Source organism: Betta splendens, chromosome 1 (genome assembly GCF_900634795.4).
Source record: "Betta splendens chromosome 1, fBetSpl5.4, whole genome shotgun sequence".
Classification (NCBI taxonomy): Eukaryota; Metazoa; Chordata; class Actinopteri; order Anabantiformes; family Osphronemidae; genus Betta; species Betta splendens.
The window spans coordinates 5,531,434-5,544,534 of NC_040881.3; the positions used below are offsets into that span (position 1 = coordinate 5,531,434).

Consider the following 13,101-nt stretch of genomic DNA (forward strand, 5'->3'; position numbering starts at 1 on the left):
GAAATGAGAGGACTCCATTAAAGAGCTCTGAGGGTTGCCACATAATGGCGCCTGCTGACAGGAGATCACTGCACCACATACAGAGCATCAGAGGAGTCTGTGCGGAAGCATGATAGAAGAAGCAGAATCTTTCAGTTAGACAGTTTTCAGAATCTTAATCTTAATTTTTGTAAGTGAACTTGTTTTTTTTTTCTCCCAAGGTAAGATTTAAAAAAGCAACATTCATGAGTGAGCCTTGCACATTGCTGGTTGATAAGCAAATGCACATATTCAGCGGTAAGCATGCTGTGTGAGACCGTACACAACGCATAAATAAATAACTTCTCCCTCCTTTCCGATGCACACGCAGCAGCGAACTACGACTTCGACTGTCTCATAAAGTGCATTTCACTCTAGCAAATATTAACAAGATTCAAGGGAATGAGCAAACTGGAAGCTCCAGACTTTTCAGAAATGCCATTTGGTCCGGCCTATCCAAGCGTGTGTGTGTGTGTGTGTGTGTGCGTGCGTGCATCTGTGTGCGTGTGTGTTTGTGTGTGTGTGTGTGCGTGTGTGTGTGTGTGTGTGTGTGTGTGTGTGTGTGTGTGTGTGTGTGTGTGTGTGTGCATGAGGGCAGGGGGGGTGGGGAAGGGGACGGCTTCGTTGTGTTTCCTGTGTCGCAGTTTACTGTTTTTTAGAGCAAGAAAAATGGGCTTATGTAACGGTCATGTGATTTAGCCAGAAATAGTGGTGGGGCTACAGCTGCTGCCTCTCCTCCTGCAGCTCGGTTCCTTGGCTTTTGGCAGCAGCCAGACAGACACACTGCGCACTACTCCTGCTAGCTCGGAAAACAACTTCTGCTCGGCCCCACACACAAACACAGACACTGCGCAGCGGCTGCAACCAGGACAATGCACATAATGAGCAAAGTAAATTGATATGCTGAACAAACTGTGGAAACCACTCTCCAAAGCCCTCCTGCGACCACACTATAGACTAAGCGAGAAATGCTTTCAAGAAAAGTGAGCAGGTCGAATGTGTAGGAAAATTCAAACTGATGCTGCCTGATGAAGCCAAAGCTCAGCTCCACGCGGGGTCATCGGAGTCACTATATGACACTTTACGCTACCACTCCATCTGGGCAAGGTTGCACTGTGTGCATGTGCGTGCATTGTTGTGTATTTGGTAGCAGATACAACATTTGCAGCTTTTTCTTTTTTTTCTCCTCCTCCTCTTCCTGCCAGCTTCAGCCGCCGTGCACGCGCCGCCGCCGCCGCGTGCACGTGCGCACACAAGCGCGAGCGGCTGAATGGCTGTGCGCGTGCACGCGGCGCCCGAGCCTGTCTGCGTGTGGGCGTATGGCGCTCTGAGGCTGGCGGACGTGTGGAAAAAAAAAAAAAAAAAGTGGAAAAAAGGAGGGATTGAGACACAAGCGTGGAGACGGCGAAGAGGAGCTGTACAGTGGAGAGCAAGCGGAGCGGAAGGAGGCACTCTGAAATAGGAGATCATTGGGTTTAGCTACTGGCCATGCAGGAGGCAGGGGGATTCTCGCCATGTTAGCATCACTGTCAGGAATAGACTCGCTGCAGCCAGCGTCCCGGCTCCAGCAGATTCTAATACCCCCATGCCATATACTATATAATCCCCCATTAGCTATGCGCCGTAAAATGGGAGTGTGGAATAATCAGAATCTCGATCATTTCGCGGCGATAATGATGAAATGTGGATCACTGATACTGCCAGACATTTCACAGGTTTCTGGGCTGACCTACATTAGCAGCAGTTGCCAACAGATTCAGCAGCGGAATTACACGTTCGCTGCCTTTCATAAGATTCAAAATGTATTGCATATAGTATGAGAGCTGCAGCCCCGCTCTGCATTCGGCAGCTTCACCCTCTTCTTTTTACCTCACTGCTGCACGTCATTTTAAAAATACCCCCGCCGTTCGGCGCGAGGCTGCTTCTACGGCTCGTCACAAAGGCCACACTGTGTCTTTTCTTTCCGCAGGTCAGCACAACTACCTGTGCGCCGGGAGGAACGACTGTATCATTGACAAAATCCGGAGGAAAAACTGTCCAGCGTGTCGCGTACGGAAGTGTCTCCAGGCTGGAATGAACCTCGGAGGTGAGCGCTCGTCGCAGATTTGCGTCACGTCGGACGCGACGTTGAATCCGTGTCATTCTGCTCAGAAGAAGTGATAGATATGGAAAGTTATGTCTGGCTGGAGTCGCAGGAGGCCCATGGGTGATGAGTCAGTGGATGTTTGCGGTCTTGTGTTTACGTAGTAGAGTACAGTATATCCAGCCACAACATGCATAATGCATCTACAAACTTTGCAAGCTACAGTTTTCCACATGAAGCCAAGTGAGGAAGCCTGCGGACAGTTTACAGTTGTGAAAGACGACACTGACGTCAAGTGGGATAATGTGGATTCAGTAGGGAGATGTTTTTTTTAACAAACTCATGACAGTAGTTGCCACTGGTCTACATGTGTACTGTACCAGGGTCACTGTGGTATTCACAGAGCTAAAAGCACATTTGAAAGGTTTTGAGTCCATTAAAATGCTAAATGCATAATTGAATTTTACAGGATTGAGGAATATGAGCGATGGTGAAGCCGCTGCTGTTGTTCCAGAATATAGACATCCTCCAAGCCCAAAAACTGGCACTTTATGTAGGTTATAGCAGTGGAAGGAATAACTAATGAAGGCACATGGAAAGCCACTCAATCAGACCTAAAAATATAACAATATGTATTTCAGTCTAGCTCAACTGTTGTGGTGAGCCTGTAAGTACAATAAATCAAGGTTTCATGAGCAAGATTGAGCAAGTTTGCTGTGGCTCACAATAACATAACAGACTTGCTCAATTTTTCTGTCATAAAACACAGTGATTTTATTTATGTGGAAATGTGTTGAGATGATAACTCAAAGGCGCAGAAGATTGAGTACTGTGTTCTTGTCTAAAGTAATGTTCTGGTTTATAAAAACCCCGTCACTTAAAAAGCAAGTTTATTTATATAAAGGGTGATGTGTAAATGCAACAGCTTTGAACCGGACTCTGCAATGAAGTGCTTTGTAAATGAAATCACTGCTAGAATAAAGTTGTATTATGCACTGGTAAAAGCACCTACAAATATTTCAAATATTTAGTCCTGCAGTGACACAGTACAATACAGTAAATATCCAAAAGAAGTTTTATAGTAATGCAGTATGTAGTAGTTTAGCTCTAGGGAAATCACAGTGCTACTTAAACTGACATGTCAGGATACTTTGGTTAATCATTTGGTTCAAGGCCTGTGTCTGTAAATATTACAAGAAACATGTGGGGGAAAGTTTATGCTGTAACTAATCCATAACAGCCACGCTTAAGTATAAAATATGTAGAGGACTGATTGGGAAATCAGCTTCCGAAATAAATGCAAGATGTTTTATTTTAAGTCCTGGGGATGTGCTAATGCTGACTTAATTAATTAGTTAATTTCCCACTGGGGTGAATAAAGTATTAGTCTCTACATTATCTATCTATTTATGATCAATGTATGGCATTCACAGAATCCACATTATCTGCGCTGACATCACTTCCCAAACGCATGTTTATGGGATTAAGAGTCTGTAGGTTCTAATGGAGGTAAACGTGAGTTTTCTGAGCAGCTGCAACTGTATGTGGAGCAGAATGGGCTCAAAAAAGACCAGGCAACAAGCAATAAACCTACAACATAAAGTATATATAATGTAGAGTGAACACTATAGTGCAAAGTCACTGTGCAGTAGTCTAATAGGGATTAATACGCCTAATTGATTATGTGAGTAAAGCCGCTATAGAGTTTTTGTTTTCCATAAACTCAACCATTACTAGGAGCATGAACACATCACGTTCAGAATTGGAACCTGAGCTGCTAGAAAACAGCACAGATGAAAAGAGTAACACAAGGACAGTGATTGTCACTCCCTCTAGGAGACTGGGGAGTTCGGTTATAAAAAAAACACCCTTGAAAACCACATTAAATACGGAACCTGACATCAGCTTTACAAATCTTTCTAGTGAGAACTTGGCCCCAGCCGTTGCACAGCAGGGGTCCCTCCGTCAAAGCTCCGGCTGAGGGTGAAACCAACGTGTGTAGACCCAGCGACGTGTCACGTGTCAATCACGCGTAGACAAGAGTAATTACTACCGGTAATTACAAGATACACAAGATTACAAGATAATTACTACCTCAAGCCGAGGCGTTGAGTAAAGTCAACCAAACAGATGCATCACGAGTCTAAGGCTGTGGTGCATCCTCCTGACGGCACCCCACGTTAAATCACGCTAACGAATGTCATGATAATAATTATTTATATTCAATATACACTTGTTCAGCATCGCCACAGTCAGTTACTCAGTAAACGCAGTACAGGTGATGTTTATGCTGCACAGGTGACATATTCTTATTCCAACCCCTGAAATAACATTATATATTGTGCAGGTTAATACCCACATATACTTAATTATTATAGGATTTATGACACTGCTTATCCGTTAGCATCCATATCTAGGTTATATATCTAAATAATACATATGCTTCCTGCATAGATGCTAGCTGCTCATTGGTTGTGCACGTGTACTTTGTACGTTAACAACATATGTTATTCTGTTGTTAATAGTAAGTGTTCCACTACAGACCTGAGGTACGTCAAACCTCAGGTCAAAGAGAAACACTGCCAGTTGTACTGTGCATCGAGTGATAAGTGGTGTTTAAACAAGAGTTAGTATGAAAACAGATGGTTAGCATCTTAACTAGCAGGCTAGCAAAGCTGCGACCTGACTCAAATAAGTACCATAATACACCTAAACAGCAGTCAAAAACAACAGAATAACTAAACACAGGTAACAGAAAACTGAAACACCAGAGGTGGAAAAAAAATAGCAGTTGCTCATTTAGCTAAATTTGCTATAGCAGCATTTTACAGTTTCAGCTAACAGCAGAAGTTAGCAAACCCTTTATGAGTTGCTGGGTTTGTTTAGTTTCTGGTGAAGCCTTAGAGTAAGATCACATACCATACTGTACAGTACTTACTGACATACTGCACAAATACTGCACATAGTATTTAGCGTTAGCTCCCAAAGATTGCTGGCTTACCTGTCTGGATGTTGTGTATTTGTTTGCTTTCTGCCTGTTTATATTCCCTTAGAAATCCCCATTGTGTGTCAAACACAGGAAATGAAGCCGTTTCCTGGCTTTCATTAAAGATGGATACTTTCCAAATTCACTCTCCCATTCTAAAATTTTACGTCGAACCGTGTGTTCTCCCACAGCCCGAAAGTCCAAGAAGTTGGGGAAGCTGAAGGGCGTCAGCGACGACCTGCAGTGCTCGAAGGACGGCCAAACTGCCGCGGGCGGCGTGGGAGGCGGCTACCTGTCCTCCGAGAAGGAGCTGAACGCCAGCGCCGCCAACGCCCTGGTGCCCAACGGGCCCGGGGGGGTCGCGCCCTTCCTGCCGCCCTCCATCTGCAGCGTGCTGCAGCTGATCGAGCCCGAGGAGGTGTACTCGGGCTACGACAACACGCAGCCCGACACCACCGACCACCTGCTGTCCAGCCTCAACCGCCTGGCCGGCAAGCAGATGGTACGCATGGTGAAGTGGGCCAAAGTACTTCCAGGTTAGTGACCACCAGAGTGGTGGGCCGAGGCCTAAAACGCAGACGCAGACGCGGGGGCCATGTGCGGATAGAGAAGGGACGCAGTGGGAAAACATCTTCGCCGCTTTAACAACGCATGCGACAGATTTAGGGGAAAATGTGTTGCAGCTTGGGAAAACACAAGCACAGAGAAATGAGCAGAATGAGGAGCACGGTCGAGATCAATGCTGGCTCAGAAGTGTAGGGAAAAATCTGTAAAAAAGTGTTTTAATGGAAATTACCTCATGTACATCTTCACATTTGGAGAATGCAACAATTTAAATTTTCAATATTGTGTCAGGAAAATGTACTTCAAAGCTTCAACGTGATTATTACTAAATCCTGTTTTACCATTAAATGTAATCAAGATTAAGATTTCCAAACAGAACTCATTTACATCACTGCTGTCAGATGTTATGTTAATGTCTGCCTCATTAAATTTTGCCCATAAGCTATACTGCAGGAAAAGAAAACCCTTAAAATGGCAGTCAATGGGAGACGTTGAAAGATACCTCACAGGTAGCTCTTTGAGGCTGTTTAATTTGCTGTATTGCAAATATTTGATACCCCCACGGTGTCTGCTTGCCATATCCGGACATATAAATAGAAGGGGAGCCAGACAGAAGGGTCAAAATGTGTACCTTCGACTTTCAGATATGCCGTTGCCTGCATCCAGCTTACATCTGGATGTGACAGGACTAACACTCGGAGCAATTAGGACTAAAAATGTCTTCTGTAAGTCACTACTTTATAAGTATGTGTCTTTTGGATGTCCAATCATGTTTGAAGTGACCTAAAAAAACTAAATACTTTAATAATAACTGACTAAATAGTTAAGCCAAACATTTGACATACCTTTTCAAATATTTCAAAATGAGAAATGCAAATTGACATGCATAGAGACTAAAATAGTCCCTAAGCTTTGATAAGTCACTTGTGTGTCCTTGCTTGGCCTGTGTTTTGCACGAGGAGGCGTTTCTTGCCAGAGTTTGATTGAGAGTTTGGCAAGTTTCCTATTTGACTCTATTTTTGGTGCTCCAAAGACAACATGCCAATAACTGGAGGCCTTGTGGGATTTTCATTAAAAAAAAAAAAGAATGGGCGAATACCTCTTACTGGTAATCGTGTCTAAACAAATATTGGCATGAAACGAGCACTGGAGCAAATGTACGAGGTACGTAACGTGCGCACACATAGGTGCACGCGTACGCACATGAATAAAGTCCAAATGCATTAAATCAGTTCCAGCGCGTTGTCGTCTGCTTTTAAACGCTGTGCTTTCATCCCATCAGCCTTATGTTTGTCTGGTAAATGCTTTCGCTTTTGTGTGTATTAGGCTTTCGGAGCCTGCCCATCGAGGACCAAATCACCCTGATCCAGTACTCGTGGATGTGTCTGTCCTCCTTCTGCCTCAGCTGGCGCTCCTACAAACACACCAATGGACAGATGCTCTACTTTGCCCCTGACCTCATCTTTAATGAGTAGGTCTACACTTAAATGTAGAATGCATTGCTCTGATGATCAAGTGCACTGGTCCTCACATGTAGATAAACCGTAGATATGGAACTGTGGGACGCATCTAAATGTCCAGTGAGCTGATTGATATTGTAAGTGACCTGCAGATTGTTTCTCTGTGACACCTGTCGATCATAGTCGGCATTAAAATGTTCCCAAGCTGATCTCAGTCCGCCACGAGATTAAAGTAGCAGGTGGTGTTACCGATTTGGCTGCTCAGGGTAATCACTCGCCCAGGCTGTAGGCCGTTAACGCTGTACTGCAAGTAGGACCTGGACAATGCATGTTGAAATGAGCGAACACTTTAAAAAAAAAAAAAACACTTTGCAAAGGCCATAATGACATAATGAAAGGTCTAAAGTATAAACTAAAATATGACCCAAAAATGGAACAATTGTGACTAAATGTCTCAAATGCCTGAAACTATATTAAAACTGAAATGAATATTTCTGTCAGAATCGTCCGAAACACCTCTGTTGCAGATGTGGTTAAATCATTTTGTTTTCATAGTGAATAATCAAGCGTAGATAAGCGTGAAGGGGGGTTCATTGCTCAACTCAAGCCTGATCTCTGACGCTTCACAAGGAAATGCTCCGTGTGCTTCATTCCCTTTGCTTGAATGGCCAGTCAATGTCCACCTTGATCTGTGTTGACATTTGGAACGGGAGAGCGAGTGAGCGGAGCGGAGCCGCACTGTACTGTTTGTGGGCTCCCGCCTGCCGGAGCCGCGGGGCCCGGCGGCCGACGAATTGAGTGATATAGGATTAATCAAAGGGGAGCGGAGCAGCCTCTGCTCAGCCTGCTGCAGAGGAGCAGCTTCAATCAGGCGCAGGTTTAATAGCTTGTGTGAGATAATGTCAGTGGGTCAGCTTGTCCCGTGAATAGATAAATAAGCAACAGCGCGAATGCCGTTGTGCAACTAAAGCCGCGGCCTCTGAGAAGTGGATGGGGGCTCGTTTAGAGCCACTGAGCAGGATTGAACGGAGCGCGGCTCGTTGGGAACCCACCTCTGGGCTGTGTCGCTCAGCGATGCAGGTGGAGTTCAGGACAGAATCGGTCCACAGCTTTTCAACAAGTACACGCTGCCTTTGGGGGACTTAACGGTTTCCATGGCAACCCGGTGCTTATCGACCCACGGCATTAGGGCATTTGCTGTCTGTCCGCTCACTCAGCTACTACAGGGAAATCTGCCGCTCATTGAGAACAAATACAGCAAAGGCAAACGTAAGTCCGCCGCATAAGCTGTGACAATTAGTCTTTGAGTGTGTGGTAAATGCCAACACATTCTAAACATCATCATTACATCATGAAGGCTTATTACAGCATATGGATGCACCCAACAGCCTGAACTACAGTGTAGCTATAAATACACACATCAGTGGGCTCATGTGCTCTATGATCTGGACCATATGATCTGCAGCGCATTCGTCACTGCCGCCGCTGACAGAATGTCCTTCACCTGTGAACTGCCATCGCAGGATGATGCTCGCTGTGTCACCACTCCTCTGGCGGCTCAGCTGCCTGTCAGACGTTCAGACCGGCCCACCCACTCGGAGGCTTGAAGGCTTTAAACCGTTCTGAAGTGGCTCCGAAGAGGTCCCCTTCACTATTACGCGCGTCAGAATTATTTCTACGAGGCGCGTGACAGTTATGGGGACTGATTTGAGTGAGAAGTTAAATCGTTTCACCGGACGTGCCTTTCAGACGTGCTTTTAGGTCTGCACTGCTTCTCGAATTTTTTACCATAGTAACAGGGACAGGAAGCATTCCAGGCAGCGGCAGCCAGATACAGAGATGAAAAAGAGACAGGAGGGAAGGAGAGAGATTGCTAGCAGGTTTTTTCTTTTTGCTTTCCTCCCCAAAACCAGCAGCTCATTTTGGGCAGTGATTCAGCAAAATTTCATTTCAGGAAGAGAGTAAGGGAGAAGGGGAGAAGGTGGGAGAGAGAGAGCGAGAGAGCGGGCGGGCGAGAGACAGAAAACGTGTGGAGACTTAAGAAACTCCAGCCCGAAGTTTTCTGAAATACTGCTATGCTGCACTTTGCCAACCTGCTCACATGCACCGTGCGGCTCATCAGGGGACGCTGGGAGCCCAGACAGGTATTAGTTGGGGCATCAGACCCAGCTGCTCCGTAAACGCAGTAAAGCTGTTTCTGTCGGACTCTTTAAAGACAACATTGGGCACTCGTTTCACATGGACTGCGTCTGGTTCGACGAGCCCTTATCAGTGAAATCTACTCCCTCGCTGCGCATGTAATGATGCGGCTTCACTGTATTGTGGCCAAAACCTCTTTCAAGTCGAGCCACAGCGCTTGAATTTAATTACCACATCCTGGATACGATGGTGATTTATTGCAGAGCGCCGGAGCCAGAGATTCTCTCCAGTCTGTGGCGTGGATGGCGCGCGTTTGCGATGGGCTCTCGTCTGGTGTCTCTTTCCTGTTGTTGCCGCGCGTCGTGACGTGACCCGAGGTGATTGGGCCGATAAAGAATGTGCAGCTGCTGATGAGCCTGTGCTGCAAACGGGTACGCGCTGCTGCGTCCCGCACGCAAGCGCTGTCAACAAACTGCAGATACAGTATGTTGGTAAACATAGTCCATCCTATGGTTTCTATGGCGACCGGGGGGTCGCTGGGAGTCTGTCGTCGCCTTAGGGAAGTGGTGCATCTGGGCTGTGATACTGCACGCGGCGGGTTTGAATTCTAGCAGAATCCTCGTGCGCACTGTGGATCATCAACCAATCAGTGACTTAGTCTGAACTAATGATGAGTGACCTACCGTATGGTACAGGTACAGGTAGGAGTGAGTGAGTGATTTTACACCAGTTCTGATCCTAATTCCCACTTCTCGTCCTCCTCCAGGGATCGCATGCAGCAGTCGGCCATGTACGACCTGTGTCTGGGCATGAGGCACGTGAGCCAGGAGTTCGTGCGGCTGCAGCTGACCTACGACGAGTTCCTCTCCATGAAGGTCCTTCTGCTTCTCAGCACAAGTAGGTGGTGAGGTCTGCGTGCACGTGTCACTCCATTAACAAGGCGTCGCGTGATGCTGAATGCGCAGGCAGCTCCCCGCGGTCGTGGGTCGTCCCACCGTGCGCCGCCGTGGCCTGAACCACGCCCCCATCACACGTTCCACATCGGCTAAAGCGCCGCGTCGCGCGCATTAGCCGCGGATCGCGCATCCTGTTCTTTCCGTCACACATTCATGAGACAAGGCTTTTTGGCACCCACCATCCTTCCCTTTTTTAAAGTCTGTAAGATCTCGCTCTAATCTCATTCTTAGTAATCCGTTAACATGCGTAACAGGTGTGGAAATAGGCTTGATATTGTGTGCGTGTTTGTGGATCCGCATACAGTGTAATCAGGTGGAAAGCAGAGTAGTGTCTTCCTTTTTTACATTCTTTCAGATTTTTTTTTTTTTTTCATTTTTAATTGGCCGTGGATGAACAGAATACATCTACCACTCCCTGCAGAAGGTCTCACAGTGTTGCCACTCTCTGCCAAACTGTGCCCACAGGCACTGCAGCCTCACACAGACGATGTGTCGGACCAAGCTGCTCGGCTGCAAACTGAAAACACTGTTTTTGGGGGGGGGGGTTTCCACCACCTCGACACATGTGAGCTGCTGCTGTCAGTTCACCGCGAACCGTGAAGCATTACAGTGCGTGTGTCATAACTTTGCCCTCCGCACAATTAGCTGTTTCGCACGTGACCCCGCGTGCGTCCGTGTCAATAGATGTTGAGTCGCATGAGGAAGCCGCAGACACACGGAGGCGATGATAACAGGGATGAGGCAGATATTTGAAGAGTCTGCGTCCTGGCCCGCGTTCAAACGCTTTGAACTTGAGCACCAGTGCTGCTCAGTGGAAATATTCACTGGCAGAGGATTTATTTTTAAGGAACACAGGTCTATGAAAGTAGCACGTGACCTTTCACTTCACCCACTTTACCTTCAGACATGTACAGTCCTCGTTTTAAACTGTCCATCATCTAGTGGTGCATCATGTATTTCTGCATATTTAAAATGGTTTGTATTAAAGATAACACAAAACGACTGTATAATATAAAATCTGTCTAAAATCTAAATAGGTTCTGTGAAACACTGCACTTCATTTTCTATTTTTACTTAGAGACACTTTTATTCTCGTACATTTTCTACCACTGTGATTACTGTTAAAGAGATAATTGTACATTAAAACAGACACAAATCCTTCTCTGCTGAGCACATACAGTACCGTGCAGTATATGAAAACGTGTAGACCATCTCCCCGCCCAGTGGTATGTGGTTCGTTTTGGCTTCGCAGTCCAGTGACATATGGTAAAGACAGTGTGAAAGCCTTTCCCTGACATACACTGCTTTATATAAAGCGGTTTTGAGTCATCTGGTTGCAGGGACACTCCCGCTGGACCCCAGCTAGTGGATGCTGCGCAAGATGAGGAGGAGACATACAGTATTACCCATAGGATGAGAGGCCGAGGGGGGCGAGGAAGAGTCGAAGAGTCAGATCAGGCATGGGTTGATAGTGGGAGCGTGTTGTGGTAAGTAAGAGACAGGTGCACAGCTATAGGGAGAAAGAAAGAGGAGACAATGGGGGTGGGGGGTGGGTAAAGCTGGTCCTTCTGTTGCTGTGGCCTCCCTCTCCTCTCCTCGCTGGTCCTCTGGAGGTTTTCCAGAGAGCCCTGCTGTACTTAATAAAAGCCAGTCAAGCACCAGGCAGTGCTCCAAGACCTGCTATTTTTCTCCACTCCCTTCAAACCCGGGGTGGAATTTTAAAAGAGAGGTTGTGGATAATGGAAGCCGGTATACAGATTTAAATAGGTAACTTTAATCGGCTCTAGTCAAATGCTGCATGAGTCTATGTATAATATAGTGGAAGCAGTAAATAATAATCCCCTGGTGTTTGGTTTCTAATACGCAGCAGAGAAATAACTGTACCCGTCGACAGGATAGAGCAATTGTGCTTTATGAAAATTCTGCACACATGTCTTCACAGCGCTGGTGAATAATTTCAGAAGTAAGTGGTCCATCGCTGGGTTTTCTGAAGCACTGCAGGTACAGTGGCTATCGTCAGTCAGAGGTAATTCCAGGGCCGTGTGGAAGGAGTAGCAGCAAAAATGTTTATAGAGGAGCTGTCAGGACCTGTCAGCTGAGGGAGCACCAGCGAGTCAGAGAGTGTGTGCCTGTGGGCTGCTTGGGAAATGTGTATGTTAAATAGAGGGAGTGAATGGGTGGAAAAAGGAGCAGGAAGTAAGAGCGCGCAGCGCTGGCGTGTCTGACCTTGGCTGAGGTCTCTCTGAGCCTGGAGTATCTCATGACCCCGTCCGGTCGCGGTACAGCAGCAGCGTCCTGCTCCAAGCGCTTACGATCCTCACCTCCGCACAAGCGCGCGAAGCCCACGGCCTCGCTTCCCAACCGCCCTCCCTGCTTGTCTCTGACGCCGTTCTCGTAACGACCAATGGGCTTTCTAGTCCCAAAGTGGTCGCCGGCTTAAAAACCTGCCTCCGTACGTCCAGCACAGCGCAGGGAGCTGGATCCCGCACTGATGTGACACTGAGTCCACTACAGCAGCAGCTCCCGCATCGTAACCGCCGCCGACTCCAAGTCCGGGATGTCATGGTTATGCTTCGCCAGTGGGTCCGAAGGGCATCGCTGAGCGGCGGCCCTCCAGTCTTTGGCCCCAGCTGCTCGCAAAGGCACTTTGATGCAGGCTGCGGGTGAAGATGCAGAGATGTATTTTTGAATAGCCGGGCATTAAATAAAGGGAGCCCGCAGCTTTAAGGGTGATGTTTAGGGCGACAGGTGGAGCTGTGTTCTGGTAAGCACATGTTTCAGATCCAGATGTTCTGATGGAACTTAAGGCAGATCTGAAACATCAGAGTCGTGCATTTCGCGCGACACATCTTACAGCTGAATATTGAATTATTGATTTATTACGTAAAATAGATT

General features: G+C 46.8%; 2 protein-coding genes across 2 annotated transcripts in view; one reads left to right on the forward strand and one right to left on the reverse strand.

The window, feature by feature from the left end:
• The window catches only part of nr3c2 (nuclear receptor subfamily 3, group C, member 2), a 48,911-nt gene that overhangs the window by 31,946 nt on the left and 3,864 nt on the right, over positions 1-13,101 (forward strand). Inside the window, exons 4-7 of the mRNA XM_029149835.3 lie at positions 1,988-2,104; positions 5,279-5,623; positions 6,978-7,122; positions 10,017-10,147. Coding sequence (XP_029005668.1) covers positions 1,988-2,104; positions 5,279-5,623; positions 6,978-7,122; positions 10,017-10,147 — 738 coding nt within the window. The remainder of the gene's footprint in view (positions 1-1,987; positions 2,105-5,278; positions 5,624-6,977; positions 7,123-10,016; positions 10,148-13,101) is intronic.
• Positions 11,313-13,101, reverse strand: part of arhgap10 (Rho GTPase activating protein 10) — a 41,733-nt gene continuing 39,944 nt past the window's right edge. The window contains exon 23 of the mRNA XM_029149870.3: positions 11,313-12,863. Coding sequence (XP_029005703.1) covers positions 12,715-12,863 — 149 coding nt within the window. The 3' untranslated portion in view covers positions 11,313-12,714. The remainder of the gene's footprint in view (positions 12,864-13,101) is intronic.